This window comes from Podarcis bocagei (genome assembly GCF_964188305.1).
Source record: "Podarcis bocagei genome assembly, chromosome: 6".
Classification (NCBI taxonomy): Eukaryota; Metazoa; Chordata; class Lepidosauria; order Squamata; family Lacertidae; genus Podarcis; species Podarcis bocagei.
This window is the reverse complement of record NC_138130.1, coordinates 46,057,456-46,083,187: the sequence shown is the minus strand read 5'-3', so window position 1 is coordinate 46,083,187 and position 25,732 is coordinate 46,057,456. Positions and strand designations below refer to the sequence as shown.

Genomic DNA, 25,732 nt, shown 5'->3' with positions numbered 1-25,732 from the left:
TTATTGGAGTTAGAAATTGCTGCAGATCCATTAAAGATGCTACTGTGTTCCCAAGTGTGGTTCAGAATGCTAAGAGTTGCTGAGTTGGCATTTTGCTTCACGCAGTGTGTACACACACACACACACACACACACACACACACACGCAGCCCCAAAGCTAACAATTAAATGGCCTTTGAAAATGGCAAAGAGGCTTATGAAGGGAAGTCTCAGTGGAGCCTAACCTTTCCTTGAGCTGCACTTGTGTGTGGAATTGTTGATAACTTTCTAAGCTGAAAATGTTCAGAAAGAAGGAACACTTTTTAGTTGGTGGAATGAAATAGCTGCAGTCTTCTTGTGTTCTGAATATAAAGTGCTGGTTAAATCAGCTCTTGCGCTTTACAATCACACTCAACCTTCACAGAATTTTCCACAAATGATCTTCAGCTTTCCTTAAAATTTCACGCAGGAGTAAGAGAAGTCCTTCTGGTTCTCGAGCACTTTTTTCTGCTCTTGGATATTATATGTTAATAATTTCTAAACTGATCATACATTATTTTTGTTAAACAATTGTATCACTGTTGCCTCATGGCACTTATTTCAATGGAAGGAGGTTTGTTTTCAGGTCTGAGCCAGAACTTGCAATTTCCTGATAAATAGTCGCTTAGAACTGGCCATTGAGAAATACTGGATTGAATAGGATTTACTTACCAGCAAATGTGTTTAGGATTGCAACCTTGTGTATTAAGTGTGACTGTTTTTTTGTGAAGATGAATAGATGAATGAGAAGTAAAGTAAAGCAAAGCACATAGTTTGTCTCCTCCCTCCAGTAGTTTTGTTAATCTGCCTCAAAAATATCAGTGGTAATCAGAAAAAAACAACCTGGAAGTAAATTCGGGTATTCACTCTAATTCTGTTGTTGAAAAGAACTGGGCATCTCTACCTATTGACTTGTCTTCCTGTGGTTTCATGGAATGCTAATGAACATAATAATTGCTAAAGAATTAATGTTAACACAGAGAAAGTTGGAAGGGACTGTAAATTTTGAGAAAGAGTGAAAGAAGTGAGGAATCTGTATTAACTTCAACACTGATCAACCATTAGGTTCCCGTTACAATCTTTATAATAGCTTAGGAAAAACATATTAATGAATGTTCACAGGAACATACTTTCCAAATTAAAGGTGTCTGTGTAGATTGCCATTTAGGACACTTAACATGGTTGTGATTTTGAAGCAGTGAGTGAAGTGTCAATTTAAAGTGAGAACTTTTGCTGAATAAGAGTCATGATGTTAAAAAATTGTGATTGTCAGAGCTTTACCCTGACATCATAGGGACAAACATCCCTGCCATTTGGCTGAGCTTCTATGATAGTATGGAATAGTCTCAAGCTTTGTAATTACTTGGGTCAACCTTACATTTATTTAACCACTAGCCTGGTAGCCATAGGTGAGAGAAATTGCTTGCAGTCGAGTGTGTGGAATTCATACAGTCTAGTGAATAGGCTGGTGGAAGAGGGATGGAATGCTCTTTCCCGCCTCTGTGCCCAGCATAGAAATGCAGCAGGCTGCTGCAGGAGGGTTGGAGCTCTCAGTTTCTCTTCTGCAAACCCCCAATAAAACCGGTACCTTTTGTGGATACCTAAATCAGCCTTGAAAGTATCAGCAGAGGGGTAGAGGGGGGACTATATACACTTGAGGGGAAGGGGGTCATATTAGCGAGGAGATAGAGATTTGAAATAAGCCATTCCAAACTGCTGTTTTTAATATAAGGATCCTTGTTTGCATGAAATTGAAATTAAGTATCTGAACCTTCTGAGAATTTTTTTGTTTATGGATCTATTTTTTATTTTACAAAAATTGGAAAAAACAAACTTTAAAGCGACTTTAAGAACAAAAAGAAACAGAGAGAAAAGGTGAAATTATATCTGTACCTCATTCCACCTACATCCTACCCCTCAATGTCTGTTCCCTCACAATTCTACTATATCAAACATTCAATGGAATATATTCATAAATCCACACGCAAGAATTTGAAATAAGTTTGCTCATTTGATAATCTACCGATTATAGACATGTACAGAATTCAAAGCTGTGAGCAAATGATTGGTCACTCTGTTTTTAAACCGAACATAAATATTCCAAATGGTTACCAAGACCCAGATTAAGGGCAGGAATTAACATGATTCCATCCAGAGCTTTGGGAGTAGTTACAAGGCTGGCATCAGCAGTTGGCATTTTCAGGCAGCTCCCAGGACCTCTGTGTCTCAATAGGGCCCATTGCTGATGCCTCTCCTGGATTCCCGTAGATAGACAGACAGACAGACAGACACACACACACACACACACACACACACAGTCGTACCTTGGCTCCTAAATGCCTTGGTACTTGGACATTTTGGCTCCCAAACCCCGCAAACCCAGAAGTGAGTGTTCTGGTTTGCGAACGTTCGTTGGAACCCAAATGTCCGATGGGGCTTCTGTGGCTTCCGATTGGCTGAAGGAGCTTCCTGCACCCAATCAGAAGCTGCGCTTTGGTTTCGGAATGTTTTGGATGTCGAACGGACTTCCAGAACAGATTCCGTTCTACTTCCAAGGTACGAGTGTGTGTGTGCGCGTGCGCGCTGCTCTGAGAAGCACTTAGCGGCTGCTTCCAACAACCACCCTAAATCTCCCACAGTGCCCTAAAGCAAAACTACATCACAGAGATCCTGAAAAAAATAAAATGGAAATCTGAGCCACCTGTTGGGACTGCTTGGAGCATTTGCTTCAGCTCCAATTAAACCCACCTAAGCTGGAGAATGGGCATCTGAGGGCAGCTTGCTCAAAAACCCTCCTCAAACCTGTGACCTCAGTGCACACAAGTTTTCAGCAAAAGCAAAGTCTTCTTAAAACTGACTTTTATCAAATAATCAAGTTTGATTTGAATAAAGCATCCTTTCAATTAGTTTCTAGACTGATATATAAATGTGATTCTCCGAAGTTATTTTTCAACACGAACAAACATAGAAAACCTCTCAGGCCAATTAATGACTATTTGGAGAAAGCGCATAAAAGTGACAGAAATCCTTTTAATCATCTACTCTTATTTATTCACACATACTAAGTATATTATGAATTAATAAAACATTATTAATAAAAATGTCTTGGAAGTTTAAAAAGAGCCTTTAAATTAAGGCAAACTATTTTTCTCTTTGGTTATAAAAATCACTCCTCATAAATACTTTAACACCTCTGATTAGAATTAGCACCACAATAGTCTTTGTCCTTAATAGTGCATATGCATGAATGAATATTCCTTAGATTCTTGCCCGAAATATAATAAATGTTGGTTTTTGAATATCAGATATGACTCTTAAAAAATGATAAATAAATAATGACATTCTCCCTATCTGATGAGAGAGATGTTGCATGTATTTGCAAAAGTTGAATAAATCATTTCCTTCATATACACAAAATTGATTTCAGCTGGCAAGCCTCATAGTTGGGCCTTCACACACATACTTGGCAGTTAAATTTCAGTAGGCATACTTGGGGTTGCAGTGAGAGTGTATCAATGTACAATACTGGATTTCTGTACTGGTCTGCAAACCATATGTAGTACTAAGTAGGTGTTATGCCCAATATAATAAAACAGTTTATCTCATTAAATTATATGTAACTTTATAAACATGTGAACTTATTTACAATGAATCTCTGTTCTTTAGTCCTACAAAGAAGCAGAACTTTACTATGTGTAGATATTTGCTTGAGAGCCTTTTCTTACAGATAACGTTTATAAAAGCATTCATTATGTCCTATATGATGTCATATCATTTGAATTGTATGTAGAGTTGTTTTGTTTACTGAGGTATTAGTACTTTGGAACTTCTTTGCCTAACAGAACCAGTCACACCTGGGCACTGCTAGATTATTTAATTTATGGGTAATTTCTACCTTTATGTCCCTCTCCAACTCTCATTCTCAGGTTTCATTCAGAATTAACCCCCTAGAGCTTCCCCTTCCCAACATATAAATGCCAAACCCCCTTTTCACTTTCCCAATTTTATTTTTGAAGCCACTTTAAAAGTTTCTCTTCTCAGTGTAGAAAGTAACAGTCTCTTTTCTCCACTTCCCACTTACTATTTACTACTACTTCTCTTTATTCCCACTACCTTGCCCCACCACTTTGTGCTGTTTTCATTGGCTATTTCCCAGTGTCAGAGCAGTGTAAATATAATATAGAGTAGGCATTTTCAAACTTTTCATTCCAAGGACCCACTTTTAACCCAAAAATGCATTTGAGGACTCATTTCTTAATCTTTAACATATATTTGTATGCTGGTAATGCTCCTGTTGTGACCCACCTTGGATCAAGCTGTGACCCTCAAGTGCATCCCGACCTACCAGTCGAAGATCAGTGATATAGGGAGATGTAAGCATTTATACAGTGCCCTTCTAGTTCTCCTGTACCATCCAGGATAATTGAACTGCCTTTCCACATCATTCAGCTCCTCCTTCCTAATTTCTTTTTTGAATTCAGCTATAACACTTATTTTTCTGAGCTGTGCAAGATGTCCTTGGCATCCCATTAAGCTCCTTTCTTTACTTGGCAAAGGTCGAAATGCCCAGGTCGAATAATAAAAGCCAAATTTAGAAAAATTAAAAATCCAGATTTTTAATTTTACCTGTAATCTACTGCTTTCTGCGATTAAACTGAACATTAATATGGAACATACTAAACCCTGAATCAATGATGCCACTTTTGCCATTTCTCTGTGTTTATTTTATTTATTTACTTCATAAAATGTATACACCGCTTGATTGTAAAGCAGTTAATGAGCTAGATCAATAGAAAGCATGTCAACCTTTCTGGATTCAGCTATGTAGTTGTGGAGCTACTCATGGACTAAAATGCAGTCAAGGAATCTGTGCATTGCTGGGCCACAATCCTTTCTCAAGCCTTCTGTGCAACACATACCAAATCTTTGACTGACTAAAAAAAGATTACACTTTTGCTGTGGATGGTATTAAGTCACACAATCCGACTCCCACTTCACAAGACATTACAGTGCCCTTTTTATATCATATATTTAACATAGTTGGCAAGTGTATAAAAATGTATGAAAGGGATTGATGAGGTTTTTTTGCGTATGCTGCATATGATTGCTTATGTAAGCCTAATGCAATGTGACACTTTCCCTGAACTTTAGTTAGAAGATTGACAATATGTCTGGTTTCAGGAAGAAGTATGATGAATATTGTTGTTGTTGTTGTTATTGTTGTTATTATGGTTTTTGTCACTTGACCTGAAATTACCCTTGAATTACCACATGTAATAACTGAACTGTACAACTACTAAACTTGGCAATCTGTGTAAGAAGAAGGCTAGTTTGTCCTAAAAGTATTGGGACTGGCATAAACTTCATATAGTATTTTAAGTGGATCGGTATCTTTTTTGTCTTGCAGCCATGAGACGCAGACTACATGCTGGGATCATCCTAAAATGACTGAGCTCTACCAGTCCTTAGGTAAGATAATTTTTCATATTCAGCTGATTGGTTCTGAGGAATATTTTCTAGAGAAATCACAACAACCTTGAGTGCAAATACCTGCATTGAAGCAAACTTTTGAAACGGAAACATAGGAAAAAAGGAAAATCTTAGCTTTAAGTGTCAGCAAATGCTTTAAATGTTCAGTTCTTTCATGTTTTATAATAAAGGTGCATTGCAGAGATTTTACCTTTTAAAAACCAACTAGTTAGCATGAGCACACACCCTTCTCAGTTGAAAACAAGGCCCAGCATTAACTGAAGGCAAGCCTCGTCAATGTGTTGGACCCATCTTGTGGGTTGATTTACCGAATTTTGGGGCATGAAGGTGTGGCCAAGGGGGATTGTTTTCTTTGCTTTAAGCCAAAAAACCCTTCTCCAGTTGCTGCACATCCCTTGGCTTCCAGCTGCATTCCAAAAACAAAAAACCCAACAACCTTATCTCTGCAGTCCTGTACCTTGTGTTTTTTTCTGGAACCAGAAATGTAGCTGGGGACATGAAGAGAGAGGCACAGAGTGACCGTACAATGTTTAAAGTGCAGGCAAAAAGCATTTGGGGTGGGTGGGTGCTGCATGATCATTTGTTCTGTCTGCCCAAAAGGAAATGCAGGGAGGTTGCAGAAAGGGAGACAGATTGACAGGTTTTGATATGTTTCCTCCTTTTTCTGCACTTTAAACTTTTGTGGCAATCTCACACCTTTCTGTGTGCACTTTCCAAACTCTGTGTGTGGTCCACAAAGCGCTGTATAGTATTTTCAGTACCTTTATGCTGGGAATAAAATAAGCCATATGCAAGACTTTCCTCAGAGAATAGTATCTGTAGTGCACTCACATACTATAAGGTTAGCCTGCAGCAATCATGTTTAAGAACAGCTATTCTCACTTCAAATACTGTAGGCCAGGGGTTGGCAAAATGCGGCCCATGGGCCGGATGTGGCTCACAAAGACCGCTTTACCGGCCCATAAGCCGCCCCTGAACCAAGCCACCCACTCGGCAAGTCCCCCACGTGCTGCGCTAAACTGGCGCAGCGCGGCGACTTGCTGAGCAGCGCCGGAAGTTGCGTCTGCACACACGCAGATACCGGAAATCGCGTGTGCGCATGTTCAGATGCCAAAAATCGCTTCTGCGCAGACATGATTTCCAGTGTCTGGGCATGCATAAGCGCGATTTGCGGCGCTGCGCTGTGACAGTCTGGCCCATGGACGAGCTCCATGGGAGTGATCTGGCCTATGGCTGGTAAACCTTGCTGACCCCTGCTGTAGGCTATAGTTGGAGATTGCTTCTTTAATGTTTCCCCATCTTCCATTATGTTGCTCCATTGGCCCTTGAATATCTTGTGCTTTTGCTTTGAATGGATGTATGGAAAGGAATATGTATTTCAGAATAAGGTCCCACTTCATTTTGTATGTCATCAGCAGGTTATTTTGATATGTGAGAGATACAAATATTTTAGCCATAGTTGAAAAGTGATTATTTTATTCTATTTGCAATATAAATTATTATCAAACAGACAAATAAAAACCCAGTGTAAAATATAGCTTTTGAATTCAGTAAAAACATGATCTATTTTTGGCATATAGAACATGGGGTTACAGATGTTTATATTTACATTTTAGCTAGGAATGATAGAACTTTAAATTTTGTATCTGTGATGCATGGGAAGGGATTTTTAAATATATTTGGTGCTTCCAAAATAAGGAACCCTGTCAGAAATACTGTAGAACAGGGTAAAATTAGTATACTAGGCACAGTATAATACTTTATATAAACTGAACAATTCAAAATCAATCCATTTACTCTTGGGCAGAATCTTTAATGTGTATTCAGTCCTTCCCTTGGCCTTGGGTTGGAATGGATAATAATAATAGGATGTTTCTGAAGCCCTTTAAAATTTTCTAATTTGTATAAAAAGTTAAAATTAAAAGTACATTTTATATTGCATGTTTATTATCCATTGCTCTAACATGCACATACCAGGATGAAATCTGGTTTCCTGGTTGAAGTAATGCTCATAGTTTAAGAAGGCTTAACTGCCCTTTTACAAGCTTGGTGGTGATATAAAAATGGTATCCATTAGTTTTAGAAGAATGTAGTCATGCCTTATACAGCATCACAAGCCCATGCAGAAGCTTTCTTCTTTCCTCTTGAAGTTATAAATCTAACATGCAGAAAATCAAATCATTTCTCCAAATAATGTATCTCTCCCCCACATAAAATAACTTTTCATATAGCAAGCTTTTCTGTTAAGGAGAATATATTCCCAATTTCTCCCTGTTCTATCATTTTTTATGTGATTCTTTTTATAGGTTCACCTTTTTGTTTGCCCCCCCCCGATGTATTTCAGCTTTTGATTTTCTATAACACAATGGTTGACAGCACCACACTCTGTTTCAATGACAGATTGTGGTTTGCTTTTGCTTTTTAATGATTTTGCGAGAAGATAACCCTGCACACGGTTTTTTTGTTTATTTTATACCACATATCCAAAGTTGTAAATTACCATACTGATGGTACCGTATTTGCTATTACTACCTGGTTGTCTTATTTAAACCATAGCTTTTTAGTATTGTGCTTTCTTTATCATTCAGTAGTTCATCTGTGAACTATTTGTTTGTCTTTACAATTGCAAATACTATTTTCTAACAGCATGTTTCATTAACCACTAATGTGGTGTTTAACTTTTACATTTGTTTCATACTTGGATTTAAGAGGCAATAAATAGTGAAAAGCATCTACACATCCTGCTTTGTTCATAAGATCAGTAACAGAAAGACACTTTAAAAAATAGTGGAGTTTATGGAAAGACATTGTGAAGATTAGGTTAATTCCTCCACCAACCATGTCAGCCACAGTGCTGGAACAGATTGTCTCCTCTTGAGGTTTCTCAACTCAATTCCTCTGGCTTTTACATACTGCATTTTGCAGACCCAGTGGCAGTCCTGTAGCAGTATTTCTATGCATGTCTTTCAGGAGGTTTAAATTAAACTTTTAGAGTTTTGTTGAACATTTTATTGGAGAACAGTGGAAGATTTATTTATTAATAGAGCAAGGTGCAAAATTCCTAAATGTTGTGATTTTGCTTTGACAAACTATGATTGCTTTTTATTCTCTTCCCCACCCCTTTTAACAAACATATTTTTGTGTTCTGTAAGTTTTTGTTTTATTTGTGGTTACTGGACCTTAAATAATATCCAATATTTGATTAGTTTAACTGTTGCTTACATTCCTTATGCCAGCCTTTCAGACTATTGCAAATATTTACCAGCCGTTAAGAAACTTTATTTGCTTGCTTCTGCAGCAGCAAGGCATTCACTTGCTAAATGTTACTTTTCTCTCTGGTTCTTTAAAACTAAAAAAGAATTCTGTGAATTCAGAGGTACAGAATGATTCTGAATGTGTGCGTGGGGGGGGGGTAACCATTTCCACAACATCATAAGAGAATGGAGGACTAGACACAATTTGCATATACTAAGTTATATGCATAGATACAAGTTCAGAAATAATTATTACTCCACTTTCTCCACAATCCTGTCTCTACTTTTGTGTTTATATGACTGTACTAAGGGCCAACAAGGAGGAAAGCAGTTGGGGATTTATATGCAGAAGGAGGTGCATTGAAGAAAAGTAATCTCTCTAATTCAAGAGCCTCATATATAAGACTCTTGGAGTCCCCCGTTGGGTCCATTGCACTCCTAGCAAACTTCACACAATTCAGTTCTTTTCAGGGCAAAAAAGTCACAAATGACAGGCTGGTGTAGTTATTTCACAAGATGAACCGCAGTTGAAATAGTCTCAGCTTGCATTTAAATTGCCTTAATACAAGCTTCCAACAAGTTTTGTCCTTGCATTGAGGAAGTGAAACAGGCAGGTACTAGAAAGCAGACCCTCTTTCAAAAGCTTTATTTCTTTTCGGTCCTTGCAGTGTTATCCTGCCTCAGATATGGTACCAGAAATTAAATGCTTGCAATAGGTGGTAGGCATCCAAGGCCAGTCCTAGGCTTTTGTGGTCCCTTGGCCTTTTACAGTGTTAGAAACTGAGATATGAAAGCTAGGAGCTAAATGGCACTTTAAACTTAGGTTATGGGCAAAACAAATGGAATGTCTAGGCGTGCTTTTTTTTAATAACAAGAATACAAAGCTGAAAATGAATGAACTGCAGCTAAAATATTATGTTCATTTTTCACATGGTCTACTCCTCCCCCTTCCCACCCCCCTAATATTCTTAAGAGGGTCTCTTCTCCAGTCTTCAGAGAGTAGCTGGAAGTGGGGAGACAGAAAAAGGTCCTCCTTTCCTTCCACTCTGCAGTTTTAATCTGAAATCTTAGGTGCAGTACTGTGCCCACAGCTCAGAAACTGCTCCTGCTAATGAAATTCCCTGTCACAAAATGCGTGTAGAACAATGGGAGTTTTGAACACTGGCCTTTTCTCCTCCCTCTGAAATTATACCCCTCCCTTTCTGGATCTTACTGTAGAACTACCATCACTTAATAAAGAGGTGGGCAGACTTCAGGCTTATGTGATTTACCATACTTTGTTTTTTACCAGAGACATGAGATCTACCAAGCAGAGCCTGTTGCAATGGGGATATATTTAGAATTTAAAAATTCTGAGCCCAGGAATTTGTTTTGCATACCAGAACTGATTTGGGCTCCCATGCTGTCTGGTACTGCTGGGAGTTGTAGTTCAACAACATATTGAATGCAGTGCATTAGTATCCCTGGCTTAAGGCACAAAAATGTCAGTATTTGAAGCGGGACAGCAAGTTGTTATATACAGCATAGTAGCGACATTTTTATATAGGGAAAAGGGTTAAAAAGGTGCTGAAACTTGTTGGGCCTAGGAGGTATGTGGTACATGTGGTGTGCAAGAGAGGGAAGTTATAAATAGTATGTAGAGTGGGTTTGTGAGAGTGCCCTGTGTTAGGTAACTGACAGCATAATTCTGGCTGCGTGGTGTGTCATGGCATGGCATGGCGATTGGGGCAGCACAGAGGTTGGTGGCGTAAGTTCTAGAAAAAAGCCCTGATCCTAACCATGTCTGTTCAGCAGTAGGTATTAATTGAATTCCATGCAGCTTACTTCCATGTCAGTGGAATTTGGATTGCAGCCAACAAATAATAGAGTGGTGGCAGAAAAATGCAACCAGAGATTCTGGCAATGGCAGCAGCTATGAATTAGGCGGTGGGTGAACTGGACACCTGAAAGAAACCAGGCAGATGAAGGTCAGGGTCAGCCTGAAGACCCTAGGACTTATGCTTGTGGAGCAGGGTTTCCCCCCTCTTCTTGCCCATGCATCTCCTTCAAAATTGTCTCCTGAGGGGTCAGGAAAAACCCCAAAACAGCATGCTGGGTGGCAGAGGGGGGCTTGTTCTGTCTAGCAAGCTGAAATGCTTGCACGGGTGTGTGGGCGTGGGTGTGGTAGAGCAACTCTGAATTCCACTTCAGTATTTGTCTACGTATGTTTCACAGTCTCTGTGTTGATCCTGTGTTGTGTGACATCACAGAGTTGCTTAAAAATATTTATCCTGCCTATCCATTTACATGCAACATGAGCATGCCTTCACTGTTGTATTTAGCAGGCAAGGCTTTGAGTTGTCTGCCCCTAGTCAGGGTCAGAAGTGGGATTTTAAAAATGGAACTGTTCTTCCCAAACTTGGAAGGTAATGCACCTTTTCAAATCAAATTCTGAGTCTTACCGTATTTTGAAATCTGTCAAAGCCCCAATAGCTCCATTTGATGTGTGACCCATCAGTAATAGTGGACAGCATGCCAGAGAAGGGGGAATATAGAGAACCCTACTTTGTCCACAGCTGAAACAGGGGGAAAAAGTAACAAGAGTTTAGTGTGGGGACAGGGGAATTTGTTGACTGGAAGACAGAAATTGAGGGACAGTTTAGGTTTGCCCTGTATTTTTGTTTTAAACCAATATGAATAATTGCTGCAGTTGTAATGCTTGGTGTTTTTTGTTTTTTTTAAATCAAATTTGCCTGAAGTATTTGGTCTAGAAGCATTTTTAGTACATAATTAATAAATAAATGTAACCTTCTCCAAAACTGCAAGAGAGATCATTCTCTTCATGCTCTCTGCTGGTTATGCTGCTTCCTGAATTTTTGTAGTCATCTTTTTATAATTTGGTTATATACTAGATTATGAATATACACTTAAGTGATTTTCTTTTCCTACAAGATTTAAACTGCAAAATAACAGAGCACACTTTCATGAACAAAATACAATTCCCTTCCCCCCAAACACAGCTACAAGACAACATATTTAATCCCAATTCCCAAGCCATGGCTATAATGTCTGACATCTATAAGGCATTGCCATCTCTTTTCCTTACATGCTTGAGGGAATGTTGATTGGTTCAAGCATTTCAATAGCACATAAGTCACACTATTATTTATTTCATTATCTCAGTTCAAACTTCCTATTATTAACACTTAAAGCCAAATAATTTCAATCCAAAAAAATTTTTTTAATCAATAATGTTAACACATGTGTTAAATTATAGCCAGTGATTTTAAGCATGGATAAGTACCACTAAATTGTAAACTATTTTCAAACTACATCTTAAACTGCACCATAGCTCTGTGGTAATGTCTCAGAAAAATGTGTAGTGTTGTGTTTTAATGATATTTTAGCAATATCGACCTCAGCATTTTCAGTTAACGAAAGGGTATGTTTCCTCCAGGTAAACTAGTGTTGTTTTAAATGATAATTGTAGCAGCTGGATGCAGTCATGAATGTGGACTTATTTTTTACCTCTTTGGATTCTCTCTGAATTCACCAGTGTAAAATCGTAAAGGCAACTCACAGTTCTTAACCTGAAGCATGATGCTTTTTTAGTTTATATTTCCAGAATCTATTGCTTTTATCATCTGTGACTGTAAACCCTATGTGTAAAAAGAAAGTGGGGAGAATAAAGACATAAATAGGTCGCAGTCACTGCAAACAAACATGACACAACTCTTACACAATGTATTTTTGAACTACGTATCAGAAGCTTGTATCAAAAGCTGGGATACATTGGCCATAAACTGGCACGGAGATCAGCTGTGGTAATTGAATGAACGGTTTCTCTTTTAGTTTGTTTTCTCTTTGGCGTTCAAAATGGTGTCTATATTATTCTTCTAGCTGGCTTTCTGGGTCAGAATCATAGTTGGAAGGTACCACAAGGGTCATCTAGTCCAACCCCCTGCAATGCAGGAATATGTGGATAATAATGTGTTTCTGGATCTAGTGCAATTTATTCAAGAATTACAATACTAAGCTGGCATCCCATTATATATCCTACCTCTGGTATGTATGCTTGCCAATTCTTTTGTAAGTGGGGAAAAAAGACCACCATTCACTTTTGTATGTTAATACATTTATAAATATATTCATAGTCTAAAATTGTTCAAAGTTCTGCTTTTGGAATAAACTTTTAAAGAACTGACAAAAAAATATTAAAATGAGCAGGAAGAAAGCCTGATAGCATGACGTGCTGCATTTGATAGCAAAACTGTATGTAATAACTAAAAGTAACTAAAAACATTGAGTTTCATAAACTAACCTCAAAGACAGACAGTTGCTGTTTACATTTGGAGTTTTTTCCCTGATAATTACCGAGTATAGTAATTTAACAGGAAACCCTGAAATCACTGCAGTTGAGTAAGGATTTATTAGTAGAAAGTGAGGTGTGCAGCTGAATGCTGCTGCCCTGAACTTACACTGATGCTGGTTTATGAAAACCTAATTTTGACTCCAAACCCAGGATTTGAAATTCTTGTTTGAAACTCAGATCCCTGTTTACAAGAATATCTTGGTAAAATTTTGAGGTTTATATCCCAACAGGCATGACTCATAGAATCCTTACATTATTCATTGTTGCACTCCTGCATTAACCATAGTTGTTAATTTTGGCGCCTACATAATGCTGGAGCATGTAAAGATGACAGGCAAAAACAGTGCACTGAGTGTTACATCTTCACCATTGCATCTGAATTGATCGTACTGTTGAACAGTGTCCAAAGGTTACCTTTTTGCACTCCTTTGGCCCTCCCAAGTTGGGAAAGGCAGCTTTTCTAAGGTCCTAGAGCACCTAACCGACAATTTAGTCTTACAAAAGATCAGGTACAGTATATAGATAAAGCATAGCTAGCTGTATTCAGAGAAGGACCATGTTTTCAAGCAGGCTTGAAATCATAGTGTACCACAGTTTGCCAATTTGGGCAAAACAGTAAACCAAAAGCAGAAGTGAAAGCTTCCAAACTCCTGGCTACATGGAAAGATCAGGAAGAAGAGGAGGTATACCACATTGGTATGACATTTGGAAAATAATATTTATTAAAAGCCAGTGTAATACTAGCCAAATGTTTTAAGGAAATGGCATAATAAATGGATTATTGAAGGCCAGTTAAATTCAATTGGACTTTCATCCCAGTGTGGCTATCCTATTGGCCCATAAAATGGTCAAAATTGGTTTTATCTGGTTCATTCAGTTTTTACTTGGTTCAGTGGGAATCTGGTCTACTGGCTCTCTATAATGCTATGGACTCTGTATGACCATATTTTTCCAAGCTCTAACAACTTTTCAATATATTTGTTATATATTTTTTAAAAATTAAGCCAAGTGTGTTGGATAAGCAGAATTTGGCAGAAGATTCCTTGGACTATCCTAAACATTTTACTTTATAGGCAGCTTAATATGTATCAGGATAGAACGTTAGCCATTGATACATCCTATTTAGCCAGCATTTTCAATTGAGCCTGAACAACTGTTGACTGACTGCTCTTTTCATAAAATCTGGTCAATAGCAAACTATAATAGTCATGCTGTACATAATAAGAGAGACAAATCTTCCATGCCAATATTTAATATTTATTATTTTATTTTTCTATCAAGTTGAATCACTTATTATTTCACCGTTGCTCTGAAGATCAGCATTAAACAACTTCTTCTTCTTCTTCTTCTTCTTCTTCTTCTTCTTCTTCTTCAACAACGGTGGGTTTTGGGGGAGTGGCTGGCTATTCATGCAATTAACTAAGCACTCACTGAACTGCCTCTTTGCCTGACCCCATTTTATGTTCATAGAAGCAGGTATGTTGAGCGTGTGGCAGCAGGTTTCCTGTTCACTTAAAGTAGAGGTGGGGAACCCTTTTCAGCCTGAGGACTGCATTCCCTCATAGATAGCCTTCCCGGGGGACATTTGAATTGTGGGAGGGGATAGATGTAAAACTAGGCAGAGCAGTAGGTGTGACTCTTACCATTGTAGAGTAGGCTGCATTGCAGCAAGGCAAAAATCTGAGATTCTAGGCATACATACACACTTCTCCCCATCCTGCATCCAAGCAAGTTAGAAGTGTTATCACACTTGCAGGAGACATTGCAACCAGCCAAAAGAATTCAAGGGTGCAGAGCCAGGACTGTTAAGGAGGTATAACAATATGTCTCTGTTGATTTTTTTTTTTTTTAAAGCATAGTGCATGTACTGCAGTTTCAGTTTCCAAAGAGTAATCCTTTCATTTTTTTTTTAAATAAAATTTTTATTGGTTTTAGAAAATTTTAAACAACAAACAAACACTTAAAAAAAAACAAAAACAAACATACATGTATAGTTTCATCACCCATTTTCATAAACCTCTTTTTTCAGACTTCCCCATACCCCCCCTTTCTGCATCCCAGTGTCCATATTTTTATAGCAACTCCCAACTGTTACTCTCCACCTCTGTCATCTTAGTCCTCTCTATATTCTGACCTTGTGTCACTGTATCCCTTTGTTTCTGTAAACCAAAACACTTTAACATTCATTAAGTTTATAATGGTCCTTAAGATAGCTTTTAAATTTTCTCCACTCTTCTTCCACCGTCTCTGTTCGTTGATCACGGATTCTGCCTGTCATCTCGGCCAATGTCATGTAGTCCATCACTTTCATCTGCCATTCTTCCAGAGTGGGTAGATCTTGTGTCTTCCAATACTTCGCGATAAGTATTCTTGCTGCTGTGGTAGCATACATAAAGAAAGTTCTATCCCTCTTTGAGACCAATTGGCCGACAATACCCAGGAGAAAGGCCTCTGGTTTTTTAAGAAAAGTACATTTAAGTACCTTTTTCATTTCATTATAGATCATTTCCCAGAAAGCCTTAATCTTCGGGCATGTCCACCAAAGGTGGTAGAAGGTACCTTCAGTCTCTTTACATTTCCAACATTTGTTATCGGGCAGATGATAAATTTTTGCCAGTTTGACTGGGGTCATGTACCACCTGTATACCATTTTCATAATATTTTCCTTTAAGGCCTTACATGCCGTAAATTTGATACCGGTGTTCCATAACCATTCCCAGTCATCTGACATGATGTTATGACCGACATCCTGTGCCCACTTAATCATAGCTGATTTGACTGTTTCATCCTGTGTATTCCATTTCAGCAACAAGTTATACATTCTAGATAAATTCTTAGTACTGGGTTCTAACAATTCAGTTTCTAGTTTTGATTTTTCCATCTGGAAGCCAATTTTCCTGTCCTGTTTGAAAAATTCCATTATTTGGTGATATTGAAACCAATTTTGTACCTTATGTTTCAATTTCTCATGACTTTGCAATTTGAACTTATCTCCATCTTGTTCCAAGATTTCCCAATACTTCGGCCATCCGACCTCCATATTGAGTTTCTTCACTGCCTTGGCCTCCACTGGTGAGACCCATCTAGGGGTTTTGTTTTCCAACAGATCTTTGTATCTTATCCAAACATTGAACAATGCTTTCCTAACAATGTGATTCTTAAAAGCACTGTTGACTTTATCGTACCATAGATATGCATGCCAACCAAAAGCATTATTAAAACCTTCCAGATCTAAGATATCTGTATTTTCAAGGAGCATCCATTCTTTCAGCCAGCAAAATGCTGCTGCCTCATAGTACAGTTTCAAGTCCGGCAGGGCAAAACCCCCTCTTTCTTTAGCATCTGTCAATATTTTCAACTTGATTCTAGGCTTTTTGCCCTGCCAGACAAATTTCGAAATATCTTTCTGCCACCTCTTAAAACATTCCATCTTATCCAGAATCTGCAAGGTCTGGAACAAAAATAACATTCTAGGCAATACATTCATTTTAATCACAGCAATTCGGCCTAACATTGACAATTTCAAATTTGACCATATTTCTAGATCTTTTTTAATTTCTGACCAACATTTTTCATAATTGTCTTTATACAAATTCACATTTTTAGATGTCAAATAAACCCCTAGGTATTTCACCTTCTTGACCACTGTCAACCCTGTCTCCTCTTGAAATTTCTCCTTGTCTGTATCTGTTAAGTTTTTTCCTAAAACTTTGGTTTTTTGTTTATTCAACTTAAATCCAGCTACCTGGCCAAACTGTTGTATTATTTCTAGGACCTTTTTCGTACTAGTGTTTGGCTCTTGCAAAGTCAATACTAAATCATCTGCAAACGCTCTTAACTTGTAATGTTTGGCTCCGACCTGCACTCCTTTAACCTGCTGGTCATTCCTTATCATATTCAGCAACACCTCCAGAACCGAAATAAAAAGTAATGGGGAAATTGGGCACCCCTGTCGTGTTCCTTTTTCTATCTTAAGTTCCTCCGTCACTACATTATTTACAATCAATTTAGCTTTTTGTTCAGAATATATTGCAGCCATACCATTCTCAAAACCTTGACCAACCCCCATCCCATGAAGATTCTTTATCATAAAACTCCAAGAAATATTGTCAAAGGCTTTCTCCGCGTCCACAAAAATCAATATTGCTTTAGTGTTTATATTCACCTCTAGCTTTTCCAAAATGTCTATTACATTCCTTACATTGTCTGCTAGATGCCTTTTAGGGAGAAAGCCTGCTTGGTCCCTATGAATCTTCTCCATCAACACTCTTTTAAGTCTTTTTGCCAAAATGTCTGCAAAGATTTTGTAATCCACATTAAGTAATGATATTGGGCGGTAGTTCTTAAGTTGTGTCTTTTCAGTCTCTGACTTTGGTATGAGCGAAATATATGCTTCTTTCCACGATTCAGGTGCCTTTTTTCCCTCAAGAATCTCGTTGCAAACTTCTTTTAGTGGTTGAATCAACCATTCCTTCAGCGATTTGTAGTATCTTGAAGTCAGTCCATCTGGTCCTGGAGATTTGCCCAGTTGCATATTCTGAATGGCAGCCTCTATCTCTTGTTCTGTTATTCTCTGGTTCAGATCCATCTTGCTTTGATGAGAGATTTTTTGTAATCCATATTTATCAAGGAATTTGTCTATATCTTCTTCATTTTGCGGGCCTTGAGTGTAAAGCTTTTTAAAGTAACTCAAGAAACAATTTCTAATTTCATTAGGTTTAGATATATTTTTCCCATCCACCTCTAGGCTTGTAACTGTATTTAATTTCTGCCTTTTCTTCAGTTGCCATGCCAGAAGTTTGCCGCATTTATTTGCTGATTCAAAGGTCTTTTGCTTCATTTGTTTTATCTTCCATTCAATCTCTTGGTTCATCAATTCCATATATTGTGTTTGATATAGCTTGATCTCTCTTAAAATCTCCTGGGACTTTGGTTTTGTTCTTAATTTTCTCTCTCCTTCCTTTATCTTTTCCAAAATCTTTTCTTTTTTCTCATTTTGTTTTTTCCTCTTTATTGAATTTTGTTGAATCAAGAATCCTCTCATCACCGCTTTACTTGCGTCCCAGATCACTCTTTTCTCCACGTCGGCCCTCAGATTTATTTCAAAATAGTCTTTTAAAGTCTTTTGGGCCTTCGTGAGGATTTCCTTGTCTCGAAAGAGGCTGTCATTCATTCTCCATCTAAATTGACCAGTTATTGTAAGTTTCATCTCCATCCTCACGGCATTATGGTCGGAGCAAGTTTTTGGGCAGATTTCCACTTTCTTAATCTTTGGGGCCATACCACTAGTAATCCAAATTTGGTCAATTCGGGTCCAGGTCATCATTGCTTGAGAGAAAAAGGTTCCCTCTCTCTCCAGAGGGTTCCTTGTTCTCCAAATATCTATCAAGTCCATGTTTTCCGTCATTTCAAAGAAAGTCTTAGGAAGTCTCCCTTCCTTACTAACTGTTAGTCTTTGTGCCTTGTCCATATTAGTGGAGACCACGCCATTCATATCTCCCATAATTATCATATTGTAATCCAGATAGTCCATCAAGGTTTCATGAAGTCTCTTAAAGAAGTCAGATTTGCCTTCATTTGGTGCGTAGATTCCAACAACTAAGTATTTTTCTCCTTGTACTTGTATCTCCACTGCCAAGTATCTCCCTTGTTCATCTTTAAATATCATTTTTGGAGCCCATTTCTCTTTCACATATATTACAACTCCTCTTTTCTTGACTTTATCTGATGAAACAAATTCTTGTCCTAGCCTTTTGTTTGTGAGTAGTCTCCTGTGGGCTCTAGTTATATGAGTTTCTTGTAGGCATATCAAGTCCAATTGTTCTCTATTCAATATATGAAATACTTGTCTTCTCTTCAGAGGCCCATTGAGCCCATTACAATTCCAACTAAGGAATTGCAGAGCCATCTTGTTATTTTCCTAAAGCTCCTCCAACAGCTCCAAGTTGTTGCTCTTCTTCTGATGGTGGTGGTTTTTGTCCAATCGAGAGATTCAGGATATCTAATGCTCTCCTCTCAAAGAGTAATCCTTTCAAGTACTATGTGAAGTTCTTGAGAAAATAACTATTCCTAATTGTGGTGATGAAATTTAAATGCACCTTCTGCAGCAGGGCTGGCTCAAGACGTTTTGTGGCCAGAGGTGAATGACAAGATGGTCCTCTTTCCCAAGGCATGTGCAGATGCCAACTGGACTGTAGTTTAATCTTACTCTAATGCTAGTAAAGGAACTGTATCTTCCACTGCTTTTGAAGGCAGCAGGCTAGCACAGGGGTGCAGGGCAGGCTGCATGGCACTCACAGCTCTGGCCACTCCCTGCCCTTCAGCATCTGCTGCCTGAGGCAGATGCCTAACTTTGCCTCTTCCTAGAGCCGGCCCTGTTCTGCAGGTAGAAATAGGCAAGTGTGTATTGTTTTAGCTGCCATGAACAATATGACTTGGTTGTGGTCAGGTGAGGAGCAAACAGAAGTAGAAGCGCAGCATTAGAACTACCCACCAAAATGTCACCACATACGTAACAAACCACCCATTAAAAACATGTACTAAAAAGCTTCTAGACCAGCAGTGACAGCAGAAGTGTTGTTTTTTTAATCTGATTTTCTGGGGAGGGGGCAAATCTGGATTAAACAAGTATAAATTATAGGCTGGAATTCTGATAACAGGCTGCGGATGGTAAAAAATATATGTATGTGAGCAGCACTGATTTCAGAATAAACTCCTGTCTGGAAGCACTCTTTGTTACAAGTGTTTTGAAGACAGTGACATGATATTATGTTTTATTGGGGTGGTTGGGTTCTGGAGTAGGTTACTCTAGGATACTGATAATATTGATAATTCCTATATTGAAAAATTATTAAAAGCAGCCTAATTTCAATCATGTGTATGAATCAAGCATACAGCTTCATTGCCACAGATTCATATGTTGTGAACAAGCCTCAGACATATATGATGGGTGCCTTTCTGCTGCATAATTTACCGTATTTTTCGCACTATAGGACGCACTTTTTCCCCTCCAAAAATGAAGGGGAAATGTGTGTGCGTCCTATGGTGCGAATGCAGGCTTTCGCTGAAGCCTGGAGAGCCCCACCGCCAGCCCCACAAGCTCGGGGGACAGCGGGAGAGGCGCAGTGCGCCCTTCCCGCTGTCCCCCGACTTGGTTAGAAGGCTGGCGGGGGGAGAAGCCTGCTCCTCCCCCTCGCCAGCCCCGCAAACTCGGGAGACAGCGGCAGGGGCGCAGCGCGCCTTTGCCGCTGTCCCCCGACTTGGTTAGAAGGCTGGCGGGGGGAGAAGCCTGCTCCTCCCCCTCGCCAGCCCCGCAAACTCGGGAGACAGCGGCAGGGGCGCAGCGCGCCTTTGCCGCTGTCCCCCGACTTGGCTAGAAGGCTGGCGGGGGGAGAAGCCTGCTCTTCCCCGTCGCCAGCCCCGCAAACTCGGGGGACAGCGGCAGGGGCGCAGCGCGCCTTTGCCGCTGTCCCCCGACTTGTCTAGAAGGCTGGCGGGGGGCGAAGCCTGCTCCTCCCCGTCGCCAGCCCCGCAAACTCGGGGGACAGCGGCAGGGGCGCAGCGCGCCTTTGCCGCTGTCCCCCGACTTGTCTAGAAGGCTGGCGGGGGGAGAAGCCTGCTCCTCCCCGTCGCCAGCCCCGCAAACTCGGGAGACAGCGGGAGAGGCGCAGCGTGCCTTTGCCGCTGTCCCCCGACTTGTCTAGAAGGCTGGCGGGGGGAGAAGCCTGCTCCTCCCCGTCGCCAGCCCCGCAAACTCGGGAGACAGCGGCAGGGGCGCAGCGCGCCTTTGCCGCTGTCCCCCAACTTGGTTAGAAGGCTGGGGGGGGGAGAAGCCTGCTCCTCCCCCTCGCCAGCCCCGCAAACTCGGGAGACAGCGGGAGAGGCGCAGCGCGCCTTTGCCGCTGTCCCCCGACTTGGCTAGAAGGCTGGCGGGGGGAGAAGCCTGCTCCTCCCCGTCGCCAGCCCCGCAAACTCGGGGGACAGCGGCAGGGGCGCAGCGCGCCTTTGCCGCTGTCCCCCGACTTGGCTAGAAGGCTGGCGGGGGGAGAAGCCTGCTCCTCCCCGTCGCCAGCCCCGCAAACTCGGGGGACAGCGGCAGGGGCGCAGCGCGCCTTTGCCACTGTCCCCCGACTTGTCTAGAAGGCTGGCGGGGGGAGAAGCCTGCTCCTCCCCGTCGCCAGCCCCGCAAACTCGGGAGACAGCGGGAGAGGCGCAGCGCGCCTTTGCCGCTGTCCCCCGACTTGTCTAGAAGGCTGGCGGGGGGAGAAGCCTGCTCCTCCCCGTCGCCAGCCCCGCAAACTCGGGAGACAGCGGGAGAGGCGCAGCGCGCCTTTGCCGCTGTCCCCCGACTTGGTTAGAAGGCTGGGGGGGGGAGCCTGGTTTTGCGGGAGGCGGGGGAATCCCCCCGCCTCCCAGGAAAGCCAGGAGAAGCTGTGCAGCCCTTTTAAAAGGCGCGCGGCTTCTGCCGGTTTCGCGGGAGGTGGGGGAATCCCCCCGCCTCCCAGGAAATCCAGGAGAAGCCGTGCAGCCCTTTTAAAAGGCGCGCGGCTTCTGCTGGTTTTGCGGGAGGCGGGGGAATCCCCCGCCTCCGAGGAAAGCCAGGAGAAGCCGTGCAGCCCTTTTAAAAGGCGCGCGGCTTCTGCCGGTTTCGCGGGAGGTGGGGGAATCCCCCCGCCTCCCAGGAAAGCCAGGAGAAGCCGTGCAGCCCTTTTAAAAGGTGCGCGGCTTCTGCCGGTTTTGCGGGAGGCGGGGGAATCCCCCCGCCTCCCAGGAAAGCTAGGAGAAGCCGTGATCTCTTTAAAGGGTTTGCACGGCTTCTGCGGGCTTTGGGGAGAGGTGAGGGAATCCCCCCACCTCCCAGTAAAGCCAGGAAAGCCCTGTGAAGCCCCTCCGCCAAGGAGAGGCTGCACGGGGCTAAAGGGGAAGCCAAAACAGCGAGCGGGATCCATCCCGCTCGCTGCCTTGGCTTGATCCATAGCTGCATGCAACCTCTCCGGCAGGGAGAGGTTGTGTGCAGCCTGTACGCTGCTCTTTGGGGCTGCGGGGGGGAAAAAGATTTTTTTTCTTGAATTCCCCCCCTAAAAACTGGGTGCGCCCTATGGTCCGGTGCGCCCTATGGTGCGAAAAATACGGTAAGCACTATCAAATTAGCTAATTTTACGGGCAACTTCTATTTATAAAAGAGATCCAAAGTGAGAATGTTTGTTAAGAAAAACATTTCATTGAAAAGTGCTAGTGAGAGGGAAGTGGGACAGAGGTTTAGGGGTTGTTACACTGTAGCTGCATGTAGCAAAGAGCTATGAGCGGTGGCTGCACTGTGGGGAAAAAGGTCTCCAGCAGAGAAAGCAAATGGAGGAAAAGAAAGGGATGGGGTAGGTGAACGTGGAGCTTGTACATGCGTATCCATGTAAGGGTATTATTAATCCAGATATGCCAACTAATTGCTGTTTTTGTATAAAGTTTTACTGAGTTTAGCTCTCCTCCTAACATTATCATTTCCATTACTTAAAGAGCATTGAAATGCTTTTTTTTCTTTCACCAGATGCTATTTATATGTTAATCCGTATTATCTCACCTCTCTTTCTCATTTGTAACATAGTATTCTTGCTTCTTCCCTCTGTCCTTAATTAAAGCATTCTCTTTTTTTTACACATCTGCACAATGAAATTGCAGTCACAGTGCCTTGGCAAAATAGGTCTTTATTAATTTGCTTTCATGATAGATTTATTGTCTATGGGATTGTTTAAGTATCATAGTTTATTCTAAGCCACATGAAGGTTTGTGAGGCACTTTCTATTATGGTGAGGCAGATCTGGCAGGAAGGAACAATGCCGAAACAATACACTAATGAGCAGCCTATTTAAAAGGTGCATGGAAGTCTGTAACAGGAATACAGCAAATACATAATGAAGGCTAGTAGTATTAACAAGATAAGGTATTTTAGCAGACATTCAAAATGAATACTCCGAAAGCTGCAGTCTAGATATTGTGATGCTTGTCTATTTGACAGCTAAATGATGATATGAGTTGAGTTTTTTGCTACTTTTTATATTAAAAAAGGTGGACAGGAGAGTACTGTATCTCTGGGTGCTGAACTCTTTCATGGGAGTTTTCTGCAGTTCCCATAATATTTACCAGACATGAGAAACAGAATGGAGGGAAAGTCAGAAGAGACCTATGAAGTGAAAATAACATTTTTTTGTGTGTGTGGTGCTTAATCAGGATTGATATGAAAGGCTAATTTGTGAATGCTAGTGTCAGGTGTGATGGTGCAACTTCAAAGGCTAGCACCTTTTATTCTTTGCACTGTCCCCATGAAAAGAAGCGGCGTCTACAAGGCAAGGAGAAACATACACCAGATCTAGAGGCATATTTTTGTACAGTATACATTTTGGCACATTCATCCCTGATATGCAAGATGAGGCCGCATTCAAAAGTGGGCTGTAGCATAGAGGCATGATGGTAACAAAAGCCCACCTGCCTGCATTCCACCCCATGCTGAAGCATAAGGAGCTCACTGGGTTTATTTCGGAGCTTATATATTTGTTTTGTTGTTTTTAAATGGAAGTGGGATGAATAAATATTTTAATAAAGATGTTGTGGCGCTTCTGTTCTCAACCCATCTTTACTTGGGCGAGATCCCATTCTGTCCCTGTTCATTGTAACTTCAAAGGGGCACCTTAACTGCTCAGTTATTAAATGAAGTGAAATGGTAGGCTTGGGAGGAATCTGATGCGGCAAAGAACAAGCACAAAAGTAGATGAAAGTGGCGCTGGCGTTGGCTCTTTATAAAGCTGCATTGTTCTCTGGTGCATCACGGGGTTTAGTTCCTACATGCAAACCCTGGCAGAAGTCTCTCCCTCCCTCCCTTCTCTGTGTCTATCTTTTTTCCTCCCTTAAGTCCTTCTCTTTTCCTCTTTTCAAGTACTCTTTACAAAAAGCCTGCCAATCCCAAGCCAAAGGAGGGGGGTGGGGGGTGGGAAAGGAAGATTTCCTAATTCATATCTTTAAAGTAACAACACTTTAGTCTTGCAATAGTACTGTGCATCATTTTGGCCATAATCCAGCCAAACCAACAAATATCTTAATGCCATGAATTTCAATAGGAAAAAGTTTAGGAGGTGCTTAAATCTCCCTTGAAATCACTGACACAGTGCAATCTTATACATGTCCATTGAGAATTGAACCATGTTGAGTTCAGTGGGACTTGCTCCTAGGTAACTAGATATAGGTTTGCAGCCTTAATGGTACTTAACTTTGGCTGGTTTCTGCCCTTTATGTGTGAAGCATATCACATGAGAGCAGTGTTGTTAATATTAAGGATAGCCCTTTCACGGTTACTGGTTTAATTCCTCACATTTAAAATGAAGAAAATACTTTAAGTTCTTATTTAAAGTGAATCTTTAGTTTATCTGTTCACCAAATACTGTGCCATAGCATCAATTATGAAATAATTGATTTTCTCTCATCCCCTTTTTTCTTTCATTCACCTCTTAGCTGACTTGAACAATGTTAGATTCTCAGCATACAGAACTGCTATGAAGCTCCGAAGACTACAGAAAGCTCTCTGTTGTGAGTATTTTACTAAACTTTCATTTTTTGTATATGTGCTTCAGAAACATATACTTCAAAAATTGTGATAAGTAGCCTTGAGTCCTGTCAGGGAAAAGGTAGGGTATAAATAAATATTTAATATTAATAATACTTCATTGTTAGTTTCCCCCATATTGTTCCCCCACCCCTTATACTGTTCATTTTCAGGCTTGTACCCAGAATATGACTCTAGGAAATACCATTGTTTAAGCAGGAGTTTTGTGAAAGAAATAAAATAAAATAAAACAATACATTTATCCACCTTTTCCTGAAAGGAATGCAAGGTGGAATACATGATTCTCCCTCTCAACAGGGAAATGTTATGAGCCTCAGTGAAATTTCCCCTTAATTTGGATATGGAAACATTTTAAAGGGAAGTTGCACACCATAGTTTCTTTTATTTTTTCCATTTGAAAATTGTTTTCAGTTTGCTTGTTAAACTTGACAGTTTTGGGTTCTGTTCGGGTATATATTGAGGATGTAGTTGAAAACCCTCTGAATCATAGAAATACATATGGAAATACATATGTTCTAAGAAATGTCTGGTTGCTAACATCATTATATGAAAATATGCAAAATGCATACACATAAATACATGGCTTTCAGGAGGAAGACCAGAGACAAAAAAGACTTTAAAATAAACAGAATAACATCATCAGAATGAAATAAAAGCTTCCCCCCTTTCAATTATATGTCTCATATGCAGGGCTTTTTTTCAGCTTTTTCCCGGCACCTCTCAGGTGGGCACCATTGCCATTCTAAGAGGATGAGGGAAGTGTTCATGGTGAGTTCCGGCACCTATTTTTTCTAGAAAAATAGCACTGCATATGAAAGCCAAAATACACAGTAATAATAATGATGATGATGATGATGATGATGATGATGATGATGAAGAAGAGTTTCTATCTAGACTGTGGGCTTTGAAACTAACTGAAGGTTCATGATAACTGTTAATGAATGTTGGTATTTCTGTGCTTTCATTGTCATCTAGAGGGTGGTATCCAAAGCTGTCTGTGTGTGAATGGAAT

The 25,732-nt window shown here is 40.6% G+C and overlaps 1 protein-coding gene across 12 annotated transcripts in view; it reads left to right on the top strand.

Annotated features, from left to right (window-relative positions):
• Positions 1–25,732, top strand: part of DMD (dystrophin) — a 1,036,503-nt gene that overhangs the window by 951,285 nt on the left and 59,486 nt on the right. For all 12 annotated transcript variants that reach the window (XM_081197764.1, XM_081197771.1, XM_081197761.1 and 9 more), the window contains 2 exons: positions 5,425–5,486; positions 24,609–24,683. In XM_081197764.1, the coding sequence (XP_081053890.1) occupies positions 5,425–5,486; positions 24,609–24,683 (137 nt within the window). The remainder of the gene's footprint in view (positions 1–5,424; positions 5,487–24,608; positions 24,684–25,732) is intronic.